Source organism: Coregonus clupeaformis, unplaced genomic scaffold, assembly GCF_020615455.1.
Source record: "Coregonus clupeaformis isolate EN_2021a unplaced genomic scaffold, ASM2061545v1 scaf0452, whole genome shotgun sequence".
Taxonomy (NCBI): Eukaryota; Metazoa; Chordata; class Actinopteri; order Salmoniformes; family Salmonidae; genus Coregonus; species Coregonus clupeaformis.
The window spans coordinates 329853-355741 of record NW_025533907.1 but is presented as its reverse complement, the minus strand read 5'-3'; the positions used below and the strand labels follow the sequence as shown (position 1 = coordinate 355741).

Below are 25889 nucleotides of genomic sequence, written 5' to 3'. Positions count from 1 at the left end.
TGTTGTGACCAGAGTGTTGTCTCTCTAGGAGGAGAAGGAGTGTAGCTACATGTTGTGACCAGAGTGTTGTCTCTCTAGGAGGAGAAGGAGCGTAGCTACATGTTGTGACCAGAGTGTTGTCTCTAGGAGGAGAAGGAGCGTAGCTACATGTTGTGACCAGAGTGTTGTCTCTCTAGGAGGAGAAGGAGTGTAGCTACATGTTGTGACCAGAGTGTTCTCTCTAGGAGGAGAAGGAGCGTAGCTACATGTTGTGACCAGAGTGTTGTCTCTAGGAGGAGAAGGAGCGTAGCTACATGTTGTGACCAGAGTGTTGTCTCTCTAGGAGGAGAAGGAGCGTAGCTACATGCTGTGACCAGAGTGTTGTCTCTCTAGGAGGAGAAGGAGCGTAGCTACATGTTGTGACCAGAGTGTTTCTCTCTAGGAGGAGAAGGAGCGTAGCTACATGTTGTGACCAGAGTGTTGTCTCTCTAGGAGGAGAAGGAGCGTAGCTACATGTTGTGACCAGAGTGTTGTCTCTCTAGGAGGAGAAGGAGCGTAGCTACATGTTGTGACCAGAGTGTTCTCTCTAGGAGGAGAAGGAGCGTAGCTACATGTTGTGACCAGAGTGTTGTCTCTAGGAGGAGAAGGAGCGTAGCTACATGTTGTGACCAGAGTGTTGTCTCTCTAGGAGGAGAAGGAGCGTAGCTACATGTTGTGACCAGAGTGTTCTCTCTAGGAGGAGAAGGAGCGTAGCTACATGTTGTGACCAGAGTGTTGTCTCTAGGAGGAGAAGGAGCGTAGCTACATGTTGTGACCAGAGTGTTGTCTCTCTAGGAGGAGAAGGAGCGTAGCTACATGCTGTGACCAGAGTGTTGTCTCTCTAGGAGGAGAAGGAGTGTAGCTACATGTTGTGACCAGAGTGTTCTCTCTAGGAGGAGAAGGAGCGTAGCTACATGTTGTGACCAGAGTGTTGTCTCTCTAGGAGGAGAAGGAGCGTAGCTACATGTTGTGACCAGAGTGTTGTTCTCTCTAGGAGGAGAAGGAGCGTAGCTACATGTTGTGACCAGAGTGTTGTCTCTCTAGGAGGAGAAGGAGCGTAGCTACATGTTGTGACCAGAGTGTTGTCTCTCTAGGAGGAGAAGGAGCGTAGCTACATGTTGTGACCAGAGTGTTATCTCTAGGAGGAGGAGGAGCGTAGCTACATGTTGTGACCAGAGTGTTGTCTCTAGGAGGAGAAGGAGCGTAGCTACATGTTGTGACCAGAGTGTTGTTCTCTCTAGGAGGAGAAGGAGCGTAGCTACATGTTGTGACCAGAGTGTTGTCTCTCTAGGAGGAGAAGGAGCGTAGCTACATGTTGTGACCAGAGTGTTCTCTCTAGGAGGAGAAGGAGTGTAGCTACATGTTGTGACCAGAGTGTTGTCTCTCTAGGAGGAGAAGGAGCGTAGCTACATGTTGTGACCAGAGTGTTATCTCTAGGAGGAGGAGGAGCGTAGCTACATGTTGTGACCAGAGTGTTGTCTCTAGGAGGAGAAGGAGCGTAGCTACATGTTGTGACCAGAGTGTTGTTCTCTCTAGGAAGAGGAGGAGTGTAGCTACATGTTGTGACCAGAGTGTTGTTCTCTCTAGGAGGAGAAGGAGCGTAGCTACATGTTGTGACCAGAGTGTTGTCTCTAGGAGGAGAAGGAGCGTAGCTACATGTTGTGACCAGAGTGTTCTCTCTAGGAGGAGAAGGAGTGTAGCTACATGTTGTGACCAGAGTGTTGTCTCTCTAGGAGGAGAAGGAGCGTAGCTACATGTTGTGACCAGAGTGTTATCTCTAGGAGGAGAAGGAGCGTAGCTACATGTTGTGACCAGAGTGTTGTCTCTAGGAGGAGAAGGAGCATAGCTACATGTTGTGACCAGAGTGTTGTTCTCTCTAGGAGAAGAAGGTATGTAGCTACATGTTGTGACCAGAGTGTTGTCTCTCTAGGAGGAGAAGGAGCGTAGCTACATGTTGTGACCAGAGTGTTGTTCTCTCTAGGAGGAGAAGGAGCGTAGCTACATGTTGTGACCAGAGTGTTGTCTCTCTAGGAGGAGAAGGAGCGTAGCTACATGTTGTGACCAGAGTGTTCTCTCTAGGAGGAGAAGGAGCATAGCTACATGTTGTGACCAGAGTGTTCTCTCTAGGAGGAGAAGGAGTGTAGCTACATGTTGTGACCAGAGTGTTGTCTCTCTAGGAGGAGAAGGAGCGTAGCTACATGTTGTGACCAGAGTGTTGTTCTCTCTAGGAGGAGAAGGAGCGTAGCTACATGTTGTGACCAGAGTGTTATCTCTAGGAGGAGAAGGAGCGTAGCTACATGTTGTGACCAGAGTGTTGTCTCTAGGAGGAGAAGGAGCGTAGCTACATGTTGTGATCAGAGTGTTCTCTCTAGGAGGAGAAGGAGCGTAGCTACATGTTGTGACCAGAGTGTTGTCTCTAGGAGGAGAAGGAGTGTAGCTACATGTTGTGACCAGAGTGTTCTCTCTAGGAGGAGAAGGAGCGTAGCTACATGTTGTGACCAGAGTGTTGTCTCTAGGAGGAGAAGGAGCGTAGCTACATGTTGTGACCAGAGTGTTATCTCTAGGAGGAGGAGGAGCGTAGCTACATGTTGTGACCAGAGTGTTGTCTCTCTAGGAGGAGAAGGAGCGTAGCTACATGTTGTGACCAGAGTGTTCTCTCTAGGAGGAGAAGGAGCATAGCTACATGTTGTGACCAGAGTGTTCTCTCTAGGAGGAGAAGGAGTGTAGCTACATGTTGTGACCAGAGTGTTGTCTCTCTAGGAGGAGAAGGAGCGTAGCTACATGTTGTGACCAGAGTGTTTTTCTCTCTAGGAGGAGAAGGAGCGTAGCTACATGTTGTGACCAGAGTGTTGTTCTCTCTAGGAGGAGAAGGAGCGTAGCTACATGTTGTGACCAGAGTGTTATCTCTAGGAGGAGAAGGAGCATAGCTACATGTTGTGACCAGAGTGTTCTCTCTAGGAGGAGAAGGAGTGTAGCTACATGTTGTGACCAGAGTGTTGTGTCTCTAGGAGGAGAAGGAGCGTAGCTACATGTTGTGACCAGAGTGTTGTCTCTAGGAGGAGAAGGAGCGTAGCTACATGTTGTGACCAGAGTGTTGTTCTCTCTAGGAAGAGGAGGAGCGTAGCTACATGTTGTGACCAGAGTGTTGTTCTCTCTAGGAGGAGAAGGAGCGTAGCTACATGTTGTGACCAGAGTGTTGTCTCTCTAGGAGGAGAAGGAGCGTAGCTACATGTTGTGACCAGAGTGTTCTCTCTAGGAGGAGAAGGAGTGTAGCTACATGTTGTGACCAGAGTGTTGTCTCTCTAGGAGGAGAAGGAGCGTAGCTACATGTTGTGACCAGAGTGTTGTTCTCTCTAGGAAGAGGAGGAGCGTAGCTACATGTTGTGACCAGAGTGTTGTCTCTCTAGGAGGAGAAGGAGCGTAGCTACATGTTGTGACCAGAGTGTTATCTCTAGGAGGAGAAGGAGCGTAGCTACATGTTGTGACCAGAGTGTTGTCTCTAGGAGGAGAAGGAGCATAGCTACATGTTGTGACCAGAGTGTTGTCTCTAGGAGGAGAAGGAGCGTAGCTACATGTTGTGACCAGAGTGTTGTTCTCTCTAGGAAGAGGAGGAGCGTAGCTACATGTTGTGACCAGAGTGTTGTTCTCTCTAGGAGAAGAAGGTGTGTAGCTACATGTTGTGACCAGAGTGTTGTCTCTCTAGGAGGAGAAGGAGCGTAGCTACATGTTGTGACCAGAGTGTTGTTCTCTCTAGGAGGAGAAGGAGCGTAGCTACATGTTGTGACCAGAGTGTTCTCTCTAGGAGGAGAAGGAGCGTAGCTACATGTTGTGACCAGAGTGTTGTCTCTCTAGGAGGAGAAGGAGCGTAGCTACATGTTGTGACCAGAGTGTTGTCTCTAGGAGGAGAAGGAGCGTAGCTACATGTTGTGACCAGAGTGTTGTCTCTCTAGGAGGAGAAGGAGCGTAGCTACATGTTGTGACCAGAGTGTTCTCTCTAGGAGGAGAAGGAGCGTAGCTACATGTTGTGACCAGAGTGTTATCTCTAGGAGGAGAAGGAGCGTAGCTACATGTTGTGACCAGAGTGTTATCTCTAGGAGGAGAAGGAGCGTAGCTACATGTTGTGACCAGAGTGTTATCTCTAGGAGGAGAAGGAGCATAGCTACATGTTGTGACCAGAGTGTTATCTCTAGGAGGAGAAGGAGCGTAGCTACATGTTGTGACCAGAGTGTTGTCTCTAGGAGGAGAAGGAGCATAGCTACATGTTGTGACCAGAGTGTTATCTCTAGGAGGAGAAGGAGCGTAGCTGCATGTTTGCTGATGAGCTGGCCAAGATGGAGGTGAAGCTGAAGGAGCAGCTGAAGACCAACGACAGCCTGAAGCTGCAGCTGGCAGCCGAGGAGGACCGCTATAAGGTACATTGTAGAGCAGTACTACAGACAGGTCTGAGAACAGCTGAGGAGGACTGCTATAAGGTACAGTGTAGATTCTGTAGTTACCAGGCTAGGAGGACCGCTACAAGATACAGTGTATATTCTGTAGATACCAGGCTAGGAGGACCACTACCGCGTACATTGTAGATTCTGTAGATACCAGGCTAGGAGGACCACTACCAGGTACATTGTAAACTATGTATAGCAGTACACAGATCTGAGACCAGCCGATGAGGATCATAAAAGGTCAGTATAGATTATGTTGAGCAGGCTTCTGTTTCCTCAAACCCAAAACTGACAGGTATGGGATCAGGCTAGGATAATCACCACCAGGTCAGTCTAGAGCAGGGCTACAGACAGGTCTGGGACCAGGCTAGGATCATCACTACCAGGTCAGTGTAGAGCATGGTTACAGACAGGTCTGGGACCAGGCTAGGATAATCACTACCAGGTCAGTGTAGAGCAGGGCTACAGACAGGTCTGGGACCAGGCTAGGATCATCACTACCAGGTCAGTGTAGAGCATGGTTACAGACAGGTCTGGGACCAGGCTAGGATAATCACTACCAGGTCAGTGTAGACCAGGGTTACAGACAGGTCTGGGACCAGGCTAGGATAATCACTACCAGGTCAGTGTAGAGCAGGGTTACAGACAGGTCTGGGACCAGGCTAGGATAATCACTACCAGGTCAGTGTAGAGCAGGGTTACAGACAGGTCTGGGACCAGGCTAGGATAATCACTATCAGGTCAGTGTAGAGCAGGGCTACAGACAGGTCTGGGACCAGGCTAGGATAATCACTACCAGGTCAGTGTAGAGCAGGGCTACAGACAGGTCAGGGATGTAGCTCTGTTGGTAGAGCATGGCGTTTGCAACGCCAGGGTTGTGGGTTCGATTCCCACGGGGGGCCAGTATGAAAAAAAGATATAATAATAATAATAATGTATGCACTCACTAACTGTAAGTCGCTCTGGATAAGAGCGTCTGCTAAATGACTAAAATGTAAATGTAAATGTAAAAATGTAGGTCTGGGACCAGGCTAGGAGAATCACTACCAGGTTAGTGTAGAGCAGGACTCTCCTACTCCAGTCCTGGAGAGCTAGATACTTCAAGAGAAGCCTGGTCCCAGATATGGATGTTCTATCCAACCTCCTCTCCCTGTCATTGTCATGCCATGATCTAGCCTGGTCCCAGATATGGATGTGATAGTGATGTACCCATCTCCTCTGACTTATCATAGTCATGCCAAACCACACACAGGTCTGGGACCAGGCTAGAATCAGAGCAGATGTTAGGACGGCAAATAAATAGAAAATACTCCAGTTGAAGGCCAACTCCAGGGACAGTTGTGTTAATGTGCAGAGCCCGTTCAGAGGAAGGCTTTATTGCTGTTTATGTGAGTTCTGGAGACCGCCAGGGTCGGACTCTGAAGTTGTGTCCCAAACGGCACCCTATCCTTATATATTGCACAACTTTTGACAAAAGTAGTGCACTATATAGATAATAGGGTTCCGTTTGGGACACACCCGCAGAGACAGCCAGGGACAAGGTTGGACTCTGAGGACTTCTCTCCTGTTGCCTGACTAATGCAGGAGTTGGCATGTTTTTCCTTTAATACTGATAGACATTTATTTGATATCAAAATATTTTTCCTCAACGGCCATAATCTTAAACTGATGTGTTCTCCATGTGTACTCCATGTCTCCCTACTGTCTTCTGACCGTCTCCTGACCGTCTCCCTCCTTCAGAGTCAGGTGGCTGAGAAGGGGCGTGCGCTGAATGAACTGAAGGACACCCTGGCCGCTCTGATGAAGGACAAGGAGAGACTTGAGGAGGTTAGTATAGTTGGTGAAGTTAGTAAGTATAGCAACACTACACTATAGCTTTCATTTTCTGCCTTTATAGACTTCTCTCTGAACTAAAAACACCCCAAAAAGAGCAGCAATTTTCCCATATCCTAATCTGCCTGGGGTTTAACACATCTCTAATTGGTGAAGTAAAACAAAGTGACTTCTCATTTTCCATGCAATTACTCTGGACCACAGAGAAGTCCAGATAGGGCCCGGGGAATCTGCTGAAGGGTAGCTAGCTAGCATACGCATTCGTCACTAAGAGTAACAAAACGACCCAATTTGAGGTTGAGACTGTCAATTAAATTGGCGTCTGCTTCAAACTTCCAGTAAAACACAAACCTTCCATTGCCTTTGAAAATGAGAGGATATTCTTTTTTAATGAATGACTAATTAAACTGTTTGTGAGGGAGAAGGGGAGAGAGACGGTGAGAGAGAGAGACGGAGAGAGGGACGGAGAGACGGAGAGAGAGACGGAAAGAGAGACGGAGAGAGAGAGACGGAAAGAGAGACGGAGAGAGAGACGGAGAGAGAGACGGAGAGAGAGAGACGGAAAGAGAGACGGAGAGAGAGAGATGGGGAGAGAGAGACGAAGGGAGAGAAAGGGGAGGGAACCGAGGGGGGGAGAGAGTGAGGGGGGGACGACCAAGAGGGGGAGAGAGAGAGAGAGAGAGAGAGAGGGGGACCGAGGGAGAGGGAGAGAGACCGACCATAGTTCTAGGAGCTGCTGTGAGGTCGTTGTGGCCAGTCATGTATTGACTATCCTGGAGAGGATGGACATAGAAATGTACAGTGAGGGAAAAAACGTATTTGATCCCCTGCTGATTTTGTACGTTTGCCCACTGACAAAGAAATTATCAGTCTATAATTTTAATGGTAGGTTTATTTGAACAGTGAGAGACAGAATAACAACAAAAAAAAACAGAAAAACGTATGTCAAAAAATGTTATACAGTGGGGGAAAAAAGTATTTAGTCAGCCACCAATTGTGCAAGTTCTCCCACTTAAAAAGATGAGGCCTCATAACTTCTTCTTTAAGAGGCTCCTCTGTCCTCCACTCGTTAATGGCACCTGTTTGAACTTGTTATCAGTATAAAAGACACCTGTCCACAACCTCAAACAGTCACACTCCAAACTCCACTATGGCCAAGACCAAAGAGCTGTCAAAGGACACCAGAAACAAAATTGTAGACCTGCACCAGGCTGGGAAGACTGAATCTGCAATAGGTAAGCAGCTTGGTTTGAAGAAATCAACTGTGGGAGCAATTATTAGGAAATGGAAGACATACAAGACCACTGATAATCTCCCTCGATCTGGGGCTCCAAGCAAGATCTCACCCCGTGGGGTCAAAATGATCACAAGAACTGTGAGCAAAAATCCCAGAACCACACGGGGGACCTAGTGAATGACCTGCAGAGAGCTGGGACCAAAGTAACAAAGCCTACCATCAGTAACACACTACGCCGCCAGGGACTCAAATCCTGCAGTGCCAGACGTGTCCCCCTGCTTAAGCCAGTACATGTCCAGGCCAGTCTGAAGTTTGCTAGAGTGCATTTGGATGATCCAGAAGAGGATTGGGAGAATGTCATATGGTCAGATTAAACCAAAATATAACTTTTTGGTAAAAACTCAACTCGTCGTGTTTGGAGGACAAAGAATGCTGAGTTGCATCCAAAGAACACCATACCTACTGTGAAGCATGGGGGTGGAAACATCATGCATTGGGGCTGTTTTTCTGCAAAGGGACCAGGACGACTGATCCATGTAAAGGAAAGAATAAATGGGGCCATGTATCGTGAGATTTTGAATGAAAACCTCCTTCCATCAGCAAGGGCATTGAAGATGAAACGTGGCTGGGTCTTTCAGCATGACAATGATCCCAAACACACCGCCCGGCCAAGGAATGGGCCAAAATACCAGCAACAGTGTGTGAAAACCTTGTGAAGACTTACAGAAAACGTTTGACCTGTGTCATTGCCAACAAAGGGTATATAACAAAGTATTGAGAAACTTTTGTTATTGACCAAATACTTATTTTCCACCATAATTTGCAAATAATTTCATTAAAAATCCTACAATGTGATTTTCTGGATTTTTTTTCCTCATTTTGTTTGTCATAGTTGACGTGTACCTATGATGAAAATTACAGGCCTCTCTCATCTTTTTAAGTGGGAGAACTTGCACAATTGGTGGCTGACTAAATACTTTTTCCCCCCACTGTACATGGCCCCGTCCATTGTCCCTTTGATGCGGTAAAGTTGTCCTGTCCCCTTAGCAGAAAAACACCCCCAAAGCATAATGTTTCCACCTCCATGTTTGACGGTGGGGATGGTGTTCTTGGGGTCATAGGCAGCATTCCTCCTCCTCCAAACACGGCGAGTTGAGTTGATGCCAAAGAGCTCCATTTTGGTCTCATCTGACCACAACACTTTCACCCAGTTCTCCTCTGAATCATTCAGATGTTCATTGGCAAACTTCAGACGGGCATGTATATGTGCTTTCTTGAGCAGGGGGACCTTGCGGGCGCTGCAGGATTTCAGTCCTTCACGGCGTAGTGTGTTACCAATTGTTTTCTTGGTGACTATGGTCCCAGCTGCCTTGAGATCATTGACAAGATCCTCCCGTGTAGTTCTGGGCTGATTCCTCACCGTTCTCATGATCATTGCAACTCCACGATGTGAGATCTTGCATGGAGCCCCAGGCCGAGGGAGATTGACAGTTATTTTGTGTTTCTTCCATTTGCGAATAATCGCACCAACTGTTGTCACCTTCTCACCAAGCTGCTTGGCGATGGTCTTGTAGCCCATTCCAGCCTTGTGTAGGTCTACAATCTTGTCCTTGATATCCTTGGAGAGCTCTTTGGTCTTGGCCATGGTGGAGAGTTTGGAATTTGATTGATTGATTGCTTCTGTGGACAGGTGTCTTTCATACAGGTAACAAGCTGAGATTAGGAGCACTCCCTTTAAGAGTGTGCTCCTAATCTCAGCTCGTTACCTGTATAAAAGACACCTGGGAGCCAGAAATCTTTCTGATTGAGAGGGGGTCAAATACTTATTTCCCTCATTAAAATGCAAAACAATTTATAACATTTTTGACATGCGTTTTTCTGGATTTTGTTGTTGTTATTCTGTCTCTCACTGTTCAAATAAACCTACCATTAAAATTATAGACTGATCATTTCTTTGTCAGTGGGCAAACGTACAAAATCAGCAGGGGATCAAATACTTTTTTCCCTCACTGTAGCTGAAGTTAGATCTGTAGCTAAGTCTTTTCTTCTCAGGAGCAGCTACACTTTTAGAGTGACGTTTCAGGTTGGTACTTCTTAGCATCAAAAGATAATATTTACAATATATGAACAATATGAATATATTTCCTCCACAAGATAGCACAATTCTGTTAGAGACAATACAAGATCAGTTATTTTAAAGGATTCCCTTTCCAATCATAAATGTATAATAATATAATCGAATAGTTTCCGTTGTCTTGTCTGTCCCCACCAGGATCTCCAGAAGAGCGGTGGTGGTGGTGGTGGTGGTAGGAAGACGGAGGCTGTAGTGTCAGAGGAGATGAGCATTCAGTCTGTGTTCCTGCAGTATCCCCTGCCCTACCCCCAGGACGCCCCCACTCCACTGCTGGTCCCCCAGACCCCTACACAGCTGCACTTTGGGAACCCCTACTCCACCTCAGATGCAAGAGGTTGGTTCAGATTAATTCAATTGCTATTCATTTCATGTATCATTTCTTGTACATTCTTTCTGGAAAACCTGGGAATTTTGGGAAAGGTATCTGAATTTTGAAACCCTAATATGCTTACACTCCTTTTGACCTTTGACCCTCTCTTCTCCCTCACTCTAGATGGAGCGGACGGAGAGTTCTCTGATGACCTGCTACCCCGCTTGCCCCCTGTGGGCCCCCCCTCCTGGGATAGTAACGTGGTCTGCATCCAGCCTGCACGCAACCTCAGCCGGCCCGACGGCCTGGAGGACCCAGAGGAGCAGCAGAACAACAACAACAATGTGAGTTAGCTAGTCTGAAAACAACAATGATAGTTAGCTAGTCTGAAAACAACAATGATAGTCAGCTAGTCTGAAAACAACAATGATAGTCAGCTAGTCTGAAAACAACAATGGTAGTTAGCTAGTCTGAAAACAACAATGGTAGTTAGCTAGTCTGAAAACAACAATGATAGTCAGCTAGTCTGAAAACAACAATGGTAGTTAGCTAGTCTGAAAACAACAATGGTAGTTAGCTAGTCTGAAAACAACAATGGTAGTTAGCTAGTCTGAAAACAACAATGGTAGTTAGCTAGTCTGAAAACAACAATGATAGTTAGCTAGTCTGAAAACAACAATGATAGTTAGCTAGTCTGAAAACAACAATGGTAGTTAGCTAGTCTGAAAACAACAATGGTAGTTAGCTAGTCTGAAAACAACAATGGTAGTTAGCTAGTCTGAAAACAACAATGATAGTTAGCTAGTCTGAAAACAACAATGATAGTTAGCTAGTCTGAAAACAACAATGATAGTTAGCTAGTCTGAAAACAACAATGATAGTTAGCTAGTCTGAAAACAACAATGATAGTTAGCTAGTCTGAAAACAACAATGATAGTTAGCTAGTCTGAAAACAACAATGGTAGTTAGCTAGTCTGAAAACAACAATGATAGTTAGCTAGTCTGAAAACAACAATGGTAGTTAGCTAGTCTGAAAACAACAATGGTAGTTAGCTAGTCTGAAAACAACAATGATAGTTAGCTAGTCGGAAAACAACAATGATAGTTAGCTAGTCTGAAAACAACAATGATAGTTAGCTAGTCGGAAAACAACAATGATAGTTAGCTAGTCTGAAAACAACAATGGTAGTTAGCTAGTCTGAAAACAACAATGGTAGTTAGCTAGTCTGAAAACAACAATGGTAGTTAGCTAGTCTGAAAACAACATCAACAATGTGAGTTAGTCAGTTAGTCTGCCTTAAAGATAGATCAGAGGAGGCTGGTGAGGGGAGGACGGCTCCTAGTAATAACTGGAATTGAATAAAGTGAACATTATGAAAGCATGTTTGATTTGATACTGTTACCTTCATTCCAGCCATTACTATGAGCTGTCCTCCGATTTTAAAGGGACACCAGCCTCCACTGAGGTTCACTCAGTGATATGTTGCATCATACACAGTGGGATGATTATTTCTGCTACAGCAGTTGTGTGTGATAGTATTTCTGAAGTAGTTTTCTACCCTCCACCACAGGGCAATGCCAATGAACAGCCTGCAGCAACTACTGAACCCCACAGCCCATTCTTAAATGATGGTCAGACTCCCTTTTGCTTTGAGGCCAGGTAACACAAACAAACACACACACACACACACACACACTGAAGGCCTGAGCTCCCCAAAATGCATTGAAGTTGGTCTCTCTCACCCCAGCACAGCAGCTTCCCAGCTCCAACCTGTGTATACAGTGGGGAAAAAAAGTATTTAGTCAGCCACCAATTGTGCAAGTTCTCCCACTTAAAAAGATGAGAGAGGCCTGTAATTTTCATCATAGGTACACGTCAACTATGACAGACAAAATGAGGAAAAAAAATCCAGAAAGTCACATTGTAGGATTTTTAATGAATTTATTGGCATATGATGGTGGAAAATAAGTATTTGGCCAATAACAAAAGTTTCTCAATACTTTGTTATATACCCTTTGTTGGCAATGACACAGGTCAAACGTTTTCTGTAAGTCTTCACAAGGTTTTCACACACTGTTGCTGGTATTTTGGCCCATTCCTCCATGCAGATCTCCTCTAGAGCAGTGATGTTTTGGGGCTGTCGCTGGGCAACACAGACTTTCAACTCCCTCCAAAGATTTTCTATGGGGTTGAGATCTGGAGACTGGCTAGGCCACTCCAGGACCTTGAAATGCTTCTTACGAAGCCACTCCTTCGTTGCCCGGGCGGTGTGTTTGGGATCATTGTCATGCTGAAAGACCCAGCCACGTTTCATCTTCAATGCCCTTGCTGATGGAAGGAGGGTTTCACTCAAAATCTCACGATACATGGCCCCATTCATTCTTTCCTTTACACGGATCAGTCGTCCTGGTCCCTTTGCAGAAAAACAGCCCCAAAGCATGATGTTTCCAACCCCATGCTTCACAGTAGGTATGGTGTTCTTTGGATGCAACTCAGCATTCTTTGTCCTCCAAACATGACGAGTTGAGTTTTTACCAAAAAGTTATATTTTGGTTTCATCTGACCATATGACATTCTCCCCAATCCTCTTCTGGATCATCCAAATGCACTTCAGACGGGCCTGGACATGTACTGGCTTAAGCAGGGGGACACGTCTCGCACTGCAGGATTTGAGTCCCTGGCAGCGTAGTGTGTTACTGATGGTTGGCTTTGTTACTTTGGTCCCAGCTCTCTGCAGGTCATTCACTAGGTCCCCCCGTGTGGTTCTGGGATTTTTGCTCACCGTTCTTGTGATCATTTTGACCCCACGGGGTGAGATCTTGCGTGGAGCCCCAGATCGAGGGAGCTTATCAGTGGTCTTGTATGTCTTCCATTTCCTAATAATTGCTCCCAAAGTTGATTTCTTCAAACCAAGCTGCTTACCTATTGCAGATTCAGTCTTCCCAGCCTGGTGCAGGTCTACAATTTTGTTTTTGGTGTCCTTTGACAGCTCTTTGGTCTTGGCCATTGTGAAGTTTGGAGTGTGACTGTTTGAGGTTGTGGACAGGTGTCTTTTATACTGATAACAAGTTCAAACAGGTGCCATTAATACAGGTAACGAGTGGAGGACAGAGGAGCCTCTTAAAGAGGAAGTTACAGGTCTGTGAGAGCCAGAAATCTTGCTTGTTTGTAGGTGACCAAATACTTATTTTCCACCATAATTTGCAAATAAATTCATAAAAAATCCTACAATGGGATTTTCTGGATTTTTTTCCTCAATTTGTCTGTCATAGTTGACGTGTACCTATGATGAAAATTACAGGCCTCTCTCATCTTTTTAAGTGGGAGAACTTGCACAATTGGTGGCTGACTAAATACTTTTTTTCCCCACTGTATCATGATAACATGTGTAAAGTCTTTGTTCTTTAATGTAGGTGTTAACATGAGTGGCCCAGCCCAGCTAGCGGCCCACCCACGTAGAGTAGACCTGACAGATGGCCTTTATTAGCCTGTTAGCTGTCCTGCTCTGCTCCCCTCTGCCAACATCATCACTTGGCTGCTCATTAACACAACGCTCTCTCAATACCTTCTCTCTTTGTTGCTCTCTCAAAACCTTCTCTCTTGGTTGCTCTCTCAATACCTTCTCTCTTTGTTGCTCTCTCAAAACCTTCTCTCTTGGTTGCTCTCTCAATACCTTCTCTCTTGGTTGCTCTCTCAATACCTTCTCTCTTGGTTGCTCTCTCAATACCTTCTCTCTTTGTTGCTCTCTCAATACCTTCTCTCTTGGTTGCTCTCTCAATACCTTCTCTCTTGGTTGCTCTCTCAATACCTTTTCTTTGTTTCTTTCCATCACTCCTTCCTTCTCTTTCCATCACTCCTTTCTTCTCTTTCCATCACTCCATTCTCTCTCCCCTCTGTGCAGTGTGAACGTCCAAAAGCGCTGTCCGCTGTGTGAGTTGATCTTCCCGCCCAACTACGACCAGAGTAAGTTTGAGGAGCATGTAGAGAGCCACTGGAAGGTGTGCCCCATGTGCAGCGAGCAGTTCCCCCTCGACTGCGACCAGAAGATCTTTGAGAACCACGTGCTCACCCACTTTGACGCCAACGTGCTCAACTTCGACTAAAAACCATATCCACTACACCCTTCAGTTTCTGTCAGTCGCCACTGAAATTAAACTGCCTTGCACTCTTTCCCCTGCCACCTGTAACAGGTGTGACGATCTCATTCCGATTCACTTTTAGGACGTTGACGTTTTGATTAGCGTATTTTATTAACTAAGGAAAAGGTCTATATATTGGGTGGTGTGATTGGTTCTCCATTAAAACCATGTGCTCTGATTTCATGTATATTTCAGACCAGGGCTATCAATCTGTGTGAATCAGAACGTCTTTAATAATAGGTTCTTTAACATGAAGTGGCTGATCAAGATTCTGTTAGTGGGATGTGACCGATGATGATGTGAAGTACTATGTCATCGCTGTGCTCGTCTCTCGCCACTTCACCAGTCTCAGACACTACTAGACTATGTAAAGTCAGGGAAAGTAGGCTACATCAGGCGTTTACCAAAACATACATTTGAACTGTTCCAACCAAAATGCTTTCCCCTGAGCTTCATAGTAAAATTCAGGTAATCATTCTTTTTTAGAAAGCAGCCGCCTCGGTGCACTATATGCAGACAGACGAGACAAATCATTGCTTCTAAACCTGATTATTATATTATCTTTAAATAATCTATTTTAGAATCATCTTTTAAAAGCCAACAGTGTTGTATAAGCTTTTGCAATATGTGTATGTATGGTTAGAAAGAGCTGTCATATTTTAGTGTTAGTTGAATTTCAGTTTCTTTTGATTGTCATTATTTAATTCTCCACCGGTTTGGTTGTGTCTGGCTAAAGAAGTCATGCTTCACCTATCGCTACTGATTAAAATGCATGCCAGGATTCTGTTAGATGAGAAACTATTATTTTGTTATTTACGTTATTTGCTGCAAGTTATTTCACGATCATAGAAAACCTTAGATTTCTTTGTGTGAATCCCATGTAATGAAATCTGAACTAATAAAGTATGTTTGGAACAATCTAGCGTATCAGCCTATAATATACCCAGTCAGTTTATTCAATACCTTGTGCACACATACTCAGTCAGGGCTCCTTTGTAAAACAGACCTGGGTCTCAATGTTACTCCCTGTTTAAATAAAGGTGGAAAAAATTATGTAATGGTGCAAAAATGTCCAGGAACACATCGGAGGCAGTTGTAATGTATCAAATGTAATCACAGCTACATTTCTAAAGCAGCTTGTTTTGTACATCACCGTCAGTTCCAAAACAACCTCTGGTGTTGCCTTAGTTTACAGAATACATACACACACAGTAAGGGTCATCAATCTCCAGAACCATATAAAAATATAATTTAATGCACTTAAGAGACAATACATTTACTATACACAATATATCAAATACTTCCCTTCATACGTACTGGCAGTATAATACTGTCAATGTCCAACATAATATGTGTCCCAAATGGCGCACCCTATTCCCTATATAGTGCACTACTTTTGACCAGGGCTGTATGGACTATATAGGGCAAGGACGCACACATTAACGTGTAGTTCCATAACAACATTGAATTCCATGCAGTGATGATGTTTTGATGGGTTGTTGATTAGCCCCTTGCTCTCTCTGATAACCAGTATGGCACATTACCTTTTATAAGACTACATTAAGAGGCTAGAGGGACACAGGAGGAGAAATGGACCAGAATCGAGATATGACCATCTTTTCTTTACAGGAATGTCTACTCTAGCTCAAATGAGCCGTTCCTGAAGTGTCACTATGAAGCTATACACAGATACTGGATTGGAACTCTGTCTTGTGGTCTACAATTCAAGGAAACCAGATACATCATTTCACCACAACAAACAGGAAACACTGGAGGTCTGAAAAAATGTAAAACTCCCTTGGAAAAGTTGAGTACCTCCAGAGTCTGGCTCTCTCTCTCTCTAGTTCCTGTGACTGCTGCTGCACACACCGACCAGACATGTAGCAGACAAGAGTTATTGGCAACGAAAACCATCCTAATTCTGTTGGCAACTGGTTACTACAAAGTGCTTAAATGCTTCACAAGGCTATGGCGAAGAAGATAACTGCTCAGCACCCTTGAATGGAAGGGTTCCGGAATACTGGGAATGGGTTCCGGAATACTGGGAATGGGTTCCGGAATACTGGGACTGCTGTGACACCCAATTCCAAAATTCCAGTGAACAGCATAACAGCTGATTCTAAAATACTATGTGTATCCCAAATGGCATTTAGCGCACCCTATTTAGCGCACTACTTTTGTTGGACCAGGGCCCATAGGGCTCTAGTCAAAAGTAGTGCACTATATAGGGAATAGGGTGCCATTTGGGTCGCACACCTATCAGAACACGGGCAGGATTGTGATTAGGATTGTGGTGCTGAAATGCTGCTGGCAAACTCACCTGAGATAGTATTTTGGTGCTAAAACACAAAACAAGTAAAAAAAGTGTGGGGGGGGGGGAAGAGGTCAAATCATGACTTCAGTGATCTTCAGGTCGGAAAGTCGGAGCTCTATAAAGATGCCAGAGTTTCCGACTTGGAATTCCGAGCTGGATGACCGTTCGGAAGTCGGAGCCAGTCACAAAAAAAAGAAAAGATCCCTGCACTGAAGTCGAAGAGTTCTGAGTTCCGAGTTGTTTTGAACGCGGCAATACGCACTATTTCAAACATAGCATCATCATCATCTTAACAGTACATTTACATTTACGTCATTTAGCAGACGCTCTTATCCAGAGCGACTTACAGGAGCAATTAGGGTTAAGTGCCTTGCTCAAGGGCACATCGACAGATTTTTCACCTAGTCGGCTCGGGGATTAGAACCAGCGACCTTTCGGTTACTGGCACAACGCTCTTAACCACTAAGCTACCTGCCGCCCCATGTGCCAAAAATATATAAAAAAGACACATGATAGCTCAAATGTGAAAAAGTACAAAGATGTGAAGAAAATGGGGTGGGGGGGGTGCTACTGCTGCATCTTGCGGATGTGGGCAGAGACTGGCAGGTGGAAGTTGACGGTGTGGTGCCTCAGGCCCTGGGACGTCTTGTAGCTCTTCCCACAGCGGCACTCGAAGGGCTTGCGGACGCAGATCTGTGTCCAGTGGCCGTTCTTGGCGTGGTACTTGATCCCGTTCACATTCTGAATGAGGGGGAGGGAACAGTACAGAGTGTAAGTGGGCAGAGTAAGCTAAGGTTGAATTAATCCAGTGTTCGCCAACTCCAGTCCTGGAGTGCTACTGGGTGTGTACAGGGGCTTTTGATCCAGCCCTGATTCACACACATCTGATTCAAATATTCAACCAATCAGGGTCTTCGACTGGATTTGGAGAACACTGGATCAGTCTCATATAACAGTCATGATTCTCTCATAACACTAAACCTAACTACACATCTCTCTGTATGTTTACTGTACAGCATAGTGACAGAATAGAATATATAAAAATATACTTGATTATTTGTCCATCTCGCAAAGGATTCAAGAAGCCTATATTTGTCCAGATGTCTTCTGTCAGTTGAACTAACTCAACACAATGTCCTTCATCTCTGCATGCTTCTTGTACAGCCTAGAGAAGGGGTGTCAATTCAATGTTGCCCTGGGGGCCGCATCCGGTCTTCAACGATGTCCGGAGGGCTGCACTGAAAATGTTATATATTTCCTCGCTGTCAAAATGAGAAAAATAGTCCTATATTTTGTATGCTCCCCGACTGTCTAGCTTTCATTTCGGTGGTTATTAGCGAGCTGGACACAGTCAAGAAACTGTTTGAATGTAGGACAAATATAATTTCTACAGTGTATCGATTTGGTTTTAGTCATTTTAAAGTATATTTAGTTCACAGGAGGCTGCTGATAATGGCTGGAACGGAGCAAATGGAATGGCATTAAATACATGGAAACCATGTGTTGGATGTATTTGATACCATTCCACTAATTCCAGCCATTACCACGAGCTCGTCCTCCCCACTTAAGGTGCCACCAACCTCCTGTGATTGAGTATGTTTGACACCCCGGGCCTAGAGTCTATTACTAACTATATATCATGTTTCTAGTAAAGCAGGGATGTCAAACGTAAACTCAGCAGGGGTGTCTGCGGGTTTTAGTTTTTTCCTTTCAAATAAGACCTAGACAATCAGGTGAGGGGAGTTAATTCATCAATCAAGTTCAAGGGTGGAGCGAAAACCCGTAGACACTCGGCCCTCCGTGGAATGAGTTTGACATGTGGCCTATAGTCTACTACTAAGTGTGTCATCAGCCATAATCCTGTCATTCACGTCAGCAATGCCATTTTCTCAAGCTGAACACCATTTATCCCGGACACACAGCCAACCCAGATGGGAATGGAAAATCCTGTAAAAACTCCCTAAATCACTGCAGTGGACGTGGATGTATGCATTTCAAGATGTTGACATGCTGTAATGTTTGACTAACACCCTGTTTTCTCAACTGCAGTAACTCTATGGCGGTATTTGACATCTGTTTGAACTGGGTTGTAATATGGACATCACAGTGTTATTACCACAGCATTTTGGTATTTGGTATTTTATTAGGATCCATATTAGTTGTTGCGAAAGCAGCAGCTACTCTTCCTGGGGTCCACACAAAACATGAAACATGACATAATACAGAACATTAATAGACAAGAACAGAACTACATCAATTTAAAAAAGGCACATGTAGCCTACATATCAGTACATACACACAAACTATCTAGGTCAAATAGGGGAGAGGCGTTGTGCCATGAGGTGTTGCTTTATCTGCATGCAGAGCCTTGGTCTGTTTAGGACCAAACCAACATCTTGGGTAATGGATGGTTTTAATTTGGAGTCTTATGAGAAGGAGAAGCAGTCACTTGAACAGAAAGCATAGACTATGTATCTAGCCAATATCCACAGACAGGTAGGTAGGGACAGGAGACTTTCCTGACCACATGACCTGATGAGGAAACACTCTGGCTCTTAGTTCAACTCAGGACTCTAGTTAAAAGCTAATTGAGGTTTTTCCATTTACACATGGTATTGATTCATGGACTGAGTGCGGTTGGCCCACCTTGTATCTCTTCTTGCAGCCAGGCACAGGGCAGGCGAAGGGTTTCTCCTCTCCTCCATTCATACACATGGAGCTGAGGATAGACTCTGAGCTGATGGCACTCTCTGTGGTCCAGGACTCACCACTGTCTGACTCCTCATAGTCCTCCTCCTCCTCCTCCTCATCATACTCACTGCCTGGAGGGGAGAAACACATACAGACCACAGGTACATGCACACACACAACACCCATCAAAATACGATTTGTCATAAAACGTGCTTACTGCCATCCATAAACAATTAGACTAATACTCCTATTTCAGCAGCTCCAGTACTCTGCTCTGATTCAAGCACAGTTAATGACTAAGGCTCAGTCCCAAATGGTACCCTATTCCCTATATATAGTGCACTACTTTTGACAAGGGCCCATAGGGCTCTGGTCAAAAGTAGTGCACTATAATAGAGTGCCATTTGGGATGTATCCTATGGCTGGCATGGGCATCCTAGCCTCAGGGGTTTTGGACCGGCTGATGTGCTGAGACAGATTCAGACTCAATCCTTCCACATGTGTTCTGGCTGTAGGGTTCCCACAGGGTTCTACTGTTGTCTTGTTACTGAGCCCGAGTTTGTGGAGAGACTGTTTTGTGGGAAAGAATTTAGCCCTTTTCACAAGGTCCTAGGGTTAAGGCAATGCAACATAAGAGTTGGCTCCACAACCACAAGAACCAAAGAGACAGGCCTCTACCAACTGACCGTGAGAGTCAACCCTCTCTGCTTCTCTAAGGACCCTGCTGTGAGACATTACACATATCTTCCCTGTATTCTCCTGAAACTTAAAGAGGCACTTCCTGATCCAAACCAAAATATGGGACAATGAAGTCACATAATCCATATTACATAAACTACTGCCTGCCTCCTAGATGACGGTGGTCTACTCTGTTGTCACACGGTATCTTACATGTAGGAGTGCTGCTACGAAAGGAGGAAGAGGGTGTGATGGGAGGGGTGACAGGCGGGGTGATGTTCCCACTGCTGTGTCTGGGAGGAGTGGAGACGTTACTGCTACGAGACAGACTGCCTGTCAGAGACAGCTTGGGGTGCACCTTCCTCTTCAGCCTCTCATGGTGCTCCCGACGCGCTGCCTCTGTCATAAACCTGAGGAGGCAGAGAGATGGATGATGAGAGAGGACACACAACCACACATCATATATGACCAACTCGGTTTCAATCCGGGTCACCCCTCAGAACCTGGTTCCTCTCTAGGTTTCTAACTAGGTTCCTGCCTTTCTATGGAGTTTTTCCTAGCCACCGTGCTTCTACATCTGCATTGCTGCTGTTTGGGGTTTTGGCTGGGTTTCTGTAAAGCACTTTGTGACATCTGCTGATGTAAAAAAGGGCTTTATAAATACAATTTGATTGATTGATTGACTTGCGCGCCACAAGGCTGTACTAGCCTGCTGAGCTAAAGCCTAGGTATTAGCTCAGGGAGCTAACGCGTGTCAGGTTTTAGGCAAGGTTAGTCTCATCGTGCCAGCGTGGTTGTTCACAGAACCTGTTGTTCTGTGGTTCACAGAACCACAGAACAACAACATATGCTCTGAGTCTATCATTCCCATGTTTAACAGTAAGCCTATATCTCTGACCAAACTTCATGTTTAACAGTAGGCCTATATCTCTGACCAAACTTCATGTTTAACAGTAGGCCTATATCTCTGACCAAACTTCATGTTTAACAGTAGGCCTATATCTCTGACCAAACTTCATGTTTAACAGTAGGCCTATATCTCTGACCAAACTTCATGTTTAACAGTAGGCCTATATCTCTGACCAAACTTCATGTTTAACAGTAGGCCTATATCTCTGACCAAACTTCATGTTTAACAGTAGGCCTATATCTCTGACCAAACTTCATGTTTAACAGTAGGCCTATATCTCTGACCAAACTTCATGTTTAACATTAGGCCTATATCTCTGACCAAACTTCATGTTTAACAGTAGGCCTATATCTCTGACCAAACTTCATGTTTAACAGTAGGCCTATATCTCTGACCAAACTTCATGTTTAACAGTAGGCCTATATCTCTGACCAAACTTCATGTTTAACAGTAGGCCTATATCTCTGACCAAACTTCATGTTTAACAGTAGGCCTATATCTCTGACCAAACTTCATGTTTAACAGTAGGCCTATATCTCTGACCAAACTTCATGTTTAACAGTAGGACTATATCTCTGACCAAACTTCATGTTTAACAGTAGGCCTATATCTCTGACCAAACTTCATGTTTAACAGTAGGCCTGTATCTCTGACCAAACTTCATGTTTAACAGTAGGCCTATATCTCTGACCAAACTTCATGTTTAACAGTAGGCCTATATCTCTGACCAAACTTCATGTTTAACAGTAGGCCTATATCTCTGACCAAACTTCATGTTTAACAGTAGACCTATATCGCTGACCAAACGTTGTTACATTGTAAAGTCTTCTGTAAATGTAAGTCATAAAAATGAACTATTCACACAGACACTGTTAAAGCAGAAGTGAAATGAACAGATGAAAGCTGAAACCACATCAAGATGTGTGTCTAAAGATGGGGAGACAGACAGCGGTAGCTAGCCCCTTTTTCATACAGTTACACTACTGCCTCAGATTGCCTTTGAACTTTTTATATCTCCATATCAAAGAGAACTGGGATGAGATTCAAATGTCATCTTGGTCTATTAATGTAGGACCCAGGGTAACTTAACATCCTGTTACCCAATGCTAACACAATTAAACTGAGTTATCCGCCAGATGAGACTGACTGCTGCTAGATGGAAGTTGCTAGTGGAACTAGGCTACACACACACACACACACACACACACACACACACACACACACACACACTGGGACCAGATTCCCTCGGAGGTTGAAGTGCATGGCCCTATGAAACCGAAGTCAGTGTGCTTCTAACAGCTTTTCTTCCTCCACTGTCCCTGTCCCCTTACTGGACTCCAACCAGAGGTCTCCTTGACAACGTACCAACCAGTTGTGCTATAGAAAAGGATCCTATTAGATAGCACCATTGGTGACATTTCAAGCTAGCTGTGGAGTGAGCTTAAGGCACGTTCTTACCTCCGATACACCTATAATGTAGCATAGACTTAGACCTCAAACACAAACCTTCACAGGGTCATACTGAGATAAGTAACTGTTTAATCAACTATTTACTAATGACATTCGGTCATTAATCCCTTTTCTGGCCAGAGTTAGGACAGTTTAAACTGAACCATAAGAATACCGCTCATTAGGGATTTCATAACCATGATCCTTTGGGACATGGTTAAAGGTCTGATTGGTATATACACTGAACAAATAGTATTTTTGAGGAGTATTTATGTCTGTAATAAAGCCCTTTTGTGGGGAAAAACTAATTTTGATTGGCTGGGCCTGGGTCCCCAGTGGGTGGGCCCACTGCCCAGTCATGTGAAATCCATAGATTAGGGGCTAATTTATTTATTTAAATTGACTGATTTCCTTTTATGAACTGTAACTCAGCAAAATCTTTGAAATTGTTGCATGTTGCGTTTATATTTTTGTTCAGTATATGTCAAGGTTAGGCTAGTAGCCTGCTCACCTGTTGGGGTTAGGCTAGTAGCCTGCTCACCTGTTGGGGTTAGGCTAGTAGCCTGCTCACCTGTTGATGTAGCTGAGGGCAACATAGGTGGGCTGCTGCTGCTCCTGGTTCTCCAACTGATGAGGATCTGTGTCTGACGAGAGACAGACGGGTGAGAGAGAGGGAGAGGGGGAGGGAGAGAGAGGTTAGCCTAATCATATAACAGCAGACATGACACACACACAGCAACAAAGCTGTCACTGCATGGTCCTCATAACAATCACATGTGGTCAAGAGGGGAGGCAGTGGTTGTGTGTTCGGACTGGGTGTGTGTCACTCTTACCAAAACAACAGTAGCTAGCTAGTGTGATGATGTTTAACAAATTATGTCATGGGCTGCTGTCTAGACTAGCCGTCGTCCTCAAGCTAAGCACAGCTGGTGATCGTCCACAAACCACCTCGTATCCAAACCCCTCTCTCACATCTCATCAACAAACTAGATAAATTAGCTTTTTATTAAAAACGCACAACAAAGAAGGCTGGGTCTAATCTAGGCTACACAACGTATTTAATGAAGCCTTCCATGGCGCTGGCTGGCACTGGGCTTTCTCATAAGTCTTCTGATCTGATCCAACTTTAACTATGCAGCCTCTTCCTTACTGCAGTCACCATATTGCCCATAGTATAGACAACCCTCCACACACTGTGCTTTCCCATGCTGTGCTCCAGACGTTTGGCTCGGCTCTGCAGTGCTGCCAAACAACGGACATCCTCTCTCCCTCCATCCGTCCCTCTCTCCCTCCCTCCCTCCCTCCCTCCCTCCCTCCCTCCATCTCTCTCTCCCTCCCATCACACCCTGAGGTGAACCAGGCCCAACTTCAAACAGCCTCCCCACTGCCATGCCATGTGGGAGTGCGGAGATGCCCCATAAACCCACCCCGTGTCTGCCACTCACCAGCTGTGCCTGCCTACCTAGTGCCTGCCTCTGCCTGGTCTGGCCTGGGATATGGGAAAGTGCTGCCCCCCTGTGGCCATGAAGAGAAACACTGGCAGCATGTGGCCCCAAGGGTCAAAGGTTATATCCCAAATGGCACTCTATTCAGTATATAGTGCATTACATTTGACCAGGGCCCGTAGGGCTCAGCCTAGGCCATTTGGAACGCAGAAAAGCAACCACAGCCTTTAGGGGAAGGGTTCTTCAAAACTACAGCCCTGGTCTGGAGAGCCACTACTGAGGCAGCCTTTTATTCCAGCCCAGCACTAAACAACCTGATTCAGACAATCACAGTGTATCAATATAATGACACTGTGTATGGTGTTCGGCTCACTGGCAAATCTAGCAAATCTAATAAATAGATAACGCTAAGTGCAGTTTGAGGGTCTTTAAATCACATAGTCAAGTCTTTTCCATGTTCAAGTAAAAGAGGAAAGCAAGTAGCAACGTGTTATGTGTGTGTACCAAAATACACCCTGGTATCCGCCTGAGGTCACACTGATTTATTCATATAAAGCAGAAGCACTTTGTTCTGAAGCACCTCCGTGAATGTCTTCAAAGCTCTCCCACTGAGGTGTTGCCCCAGATTCACACTAGATCTGACCTGTAACCCCTCATAAAAACGACTTCTGCAGCTTTTCCGGAGAGCGTTCACTTTGGGTGGGCCCAACATAGAGATCTTATTAAATCTTATTAAAGTGTTCCTTATGTAATTCTACGGGGCCCAATGTTGTCCATGGACAACAGTAGCTAGGTACGTGTTATGTGCACCAAAACACACCCTAGTACCTTTGCCCATCTTCCCATCTTAGGTCCTGCGGTCTGTGTGTGCAGAATGGTGAAAGTGGACAGTGGGTCTGGTCAGAGGATTTGGGGTATGTGTGGATGGACATAGTGGCAAGCGTACAAGGCTCCCTCTAACACACTCATGGTCGCTCAGCTTTGGAGCTATCATATTCAGCTTTGGAGCTATCATATTCAGCTTTGGAGCTGTCATATTCAGCTTTGGAGCTGTCATACTCAGCTTTGGAGCTGTCATACTCAGCTTTGGAGCTGTCATACTCAGCTTTGGAGCTATCATATTCAGCTTTGGAGCTATCATATTCAGCTTTGGAGCTGTCATACTCAGCTTTGGAGCTGTCATACTCAGCTTTGGAGCTATCATATTCAGCTTTGGAGCTATCATATTCAGCTTTGGAGCTATCATATTCAGCTTTGGAGCTGTCATATTCAGCTTTGGAGCTGTCATACTCAGCTTTGGAGCTGTCATACTCAGCTTTGGAGCTGTCATACTCAGCTTTGGAGCTATCATATTCAGCTTTGGAGCTATCATATTCAGCTTTGGAGCTGTCATACTCAGCTTTGGAGCTGTCATACTCAGCTTTGGAGCTATCATATTCAGCTTTGGAGCTGTCATATTCAGCTTTGGAGCTGTCATACTCAGCTTTGGAGCTGTCATACTCAGCTTTGGAGCTGTCATACTCAGCTTTGGAGCTATCATATTCAGCTTTGGAGCTATCATATTCAGCTTTGGAGCTGTCATACTCAGCTTTGGAGCTGTCATACTCAGCTTTGGAGCTGTCCTATTCAGCTGTGGAACTGAAAGCAAACATAGCACATCACCCAGGTCCAGCCCAATGCTGTTACTGTAGATGTGAAATGAGGCTGTCCATGCAGCCTGGAGCTGTAAATTAAGAACACCTCTCCATTAAGAGAGAATGGAGATTATACTACCACTATACTACCACTATTCATTTGATAACACCTGCTGCAGCCGCTGCAAACTAGCCGACAACAAAAGCTAGCTAGCTAGACCGGGGGAAAACTACTGCTAGCTATTGCGCAGTGACCTGTTGGCCTTAAAGAAGGCAGAAGTTTCGAGGCTGTAATCACTGCCAAAGGTGCTTCAACAAAGTACTGAGTAAAGGGTCTGAATACTTATGTAAATAAGGTATTTCTGTTTTTTATTTTTAATACATTTGCTAACATTTCTAAAAACCTGTTTTCGCTTTATCATTATGGGGTAATGTGTGTAGATTGATGAGGGGAAAAAAATGCATTTAATCAATTTTAGAATAAGGCTGTTGTCACGCCCTGGCTCTGGGGACGCTTGTATGTTGAGCCAGGGTGTGAGTTTTCTTTGTTTGTTCTAGTTTTGTATTTCTATGTTGGCCAGGGTGGCTCCCAATCGGAGACGACTGTAGCTCGTTGTCTCTGATTGGGAGCCATACTTAGGTAGCCGTTTGGCATTGTTT

At 45.0% G+C, this 25889-nt stretch overlaps 2 protein-coding genes across 2 annotated transcripts in view; one reads left to right on the top strand and one right to left on the bottom strand.

The window, feature by feature from the left end:
- Nucleotides 1-4304: 4304 nt before the first annotated feature.
- Nucleotides 4305-15026, top strand: LOC121586949 (tax1-binding protein 1 homolog B; the record flags this gene model as incomplete). Its single annotated transcript, XM_045215472.1, is given in 6 exon segments — nt 4305-4430; nt 6195-6281; nt 9797-9992; nt 10152-10312; nt 11540-11628; nt 13871-15026. Coding segments are annotated over 6 exon segments (861 nt in total), but the record flags the coding sequence as incomplete, so codon positions are not given.
- A 1829-nt stretch (nt 15027-16855) lies between these two features.
- The window catches only part of LOC121586948 (juxtaposed with another zinc finger protein 1-like), a 28779-nt gene continuing 19745 nt past the window's right edge, over nt 16856-25889 (bottom strand). The window contains exons 2-5 of the mRNA XM_041904032.1: nt 22722-22794; nt 20005-20201; nt 19069-19244; nt 16856-17163 (exon numbers count right to left, since the gene is read on the bottom strand). Of these exons, the coding sequence (XP_041759966.1) occupies nt 16990-17163; nt 19069-19244; nt 20005-20201; nt 22722-22794 (620 nt within the window). The 3' untranslated portion in view covers nt 16856-16989. The remainder of the gene's footprint in view (nt 17164-19068; nt 19245-20004; nt 20202-22721; nt 22795-25889) is intronic.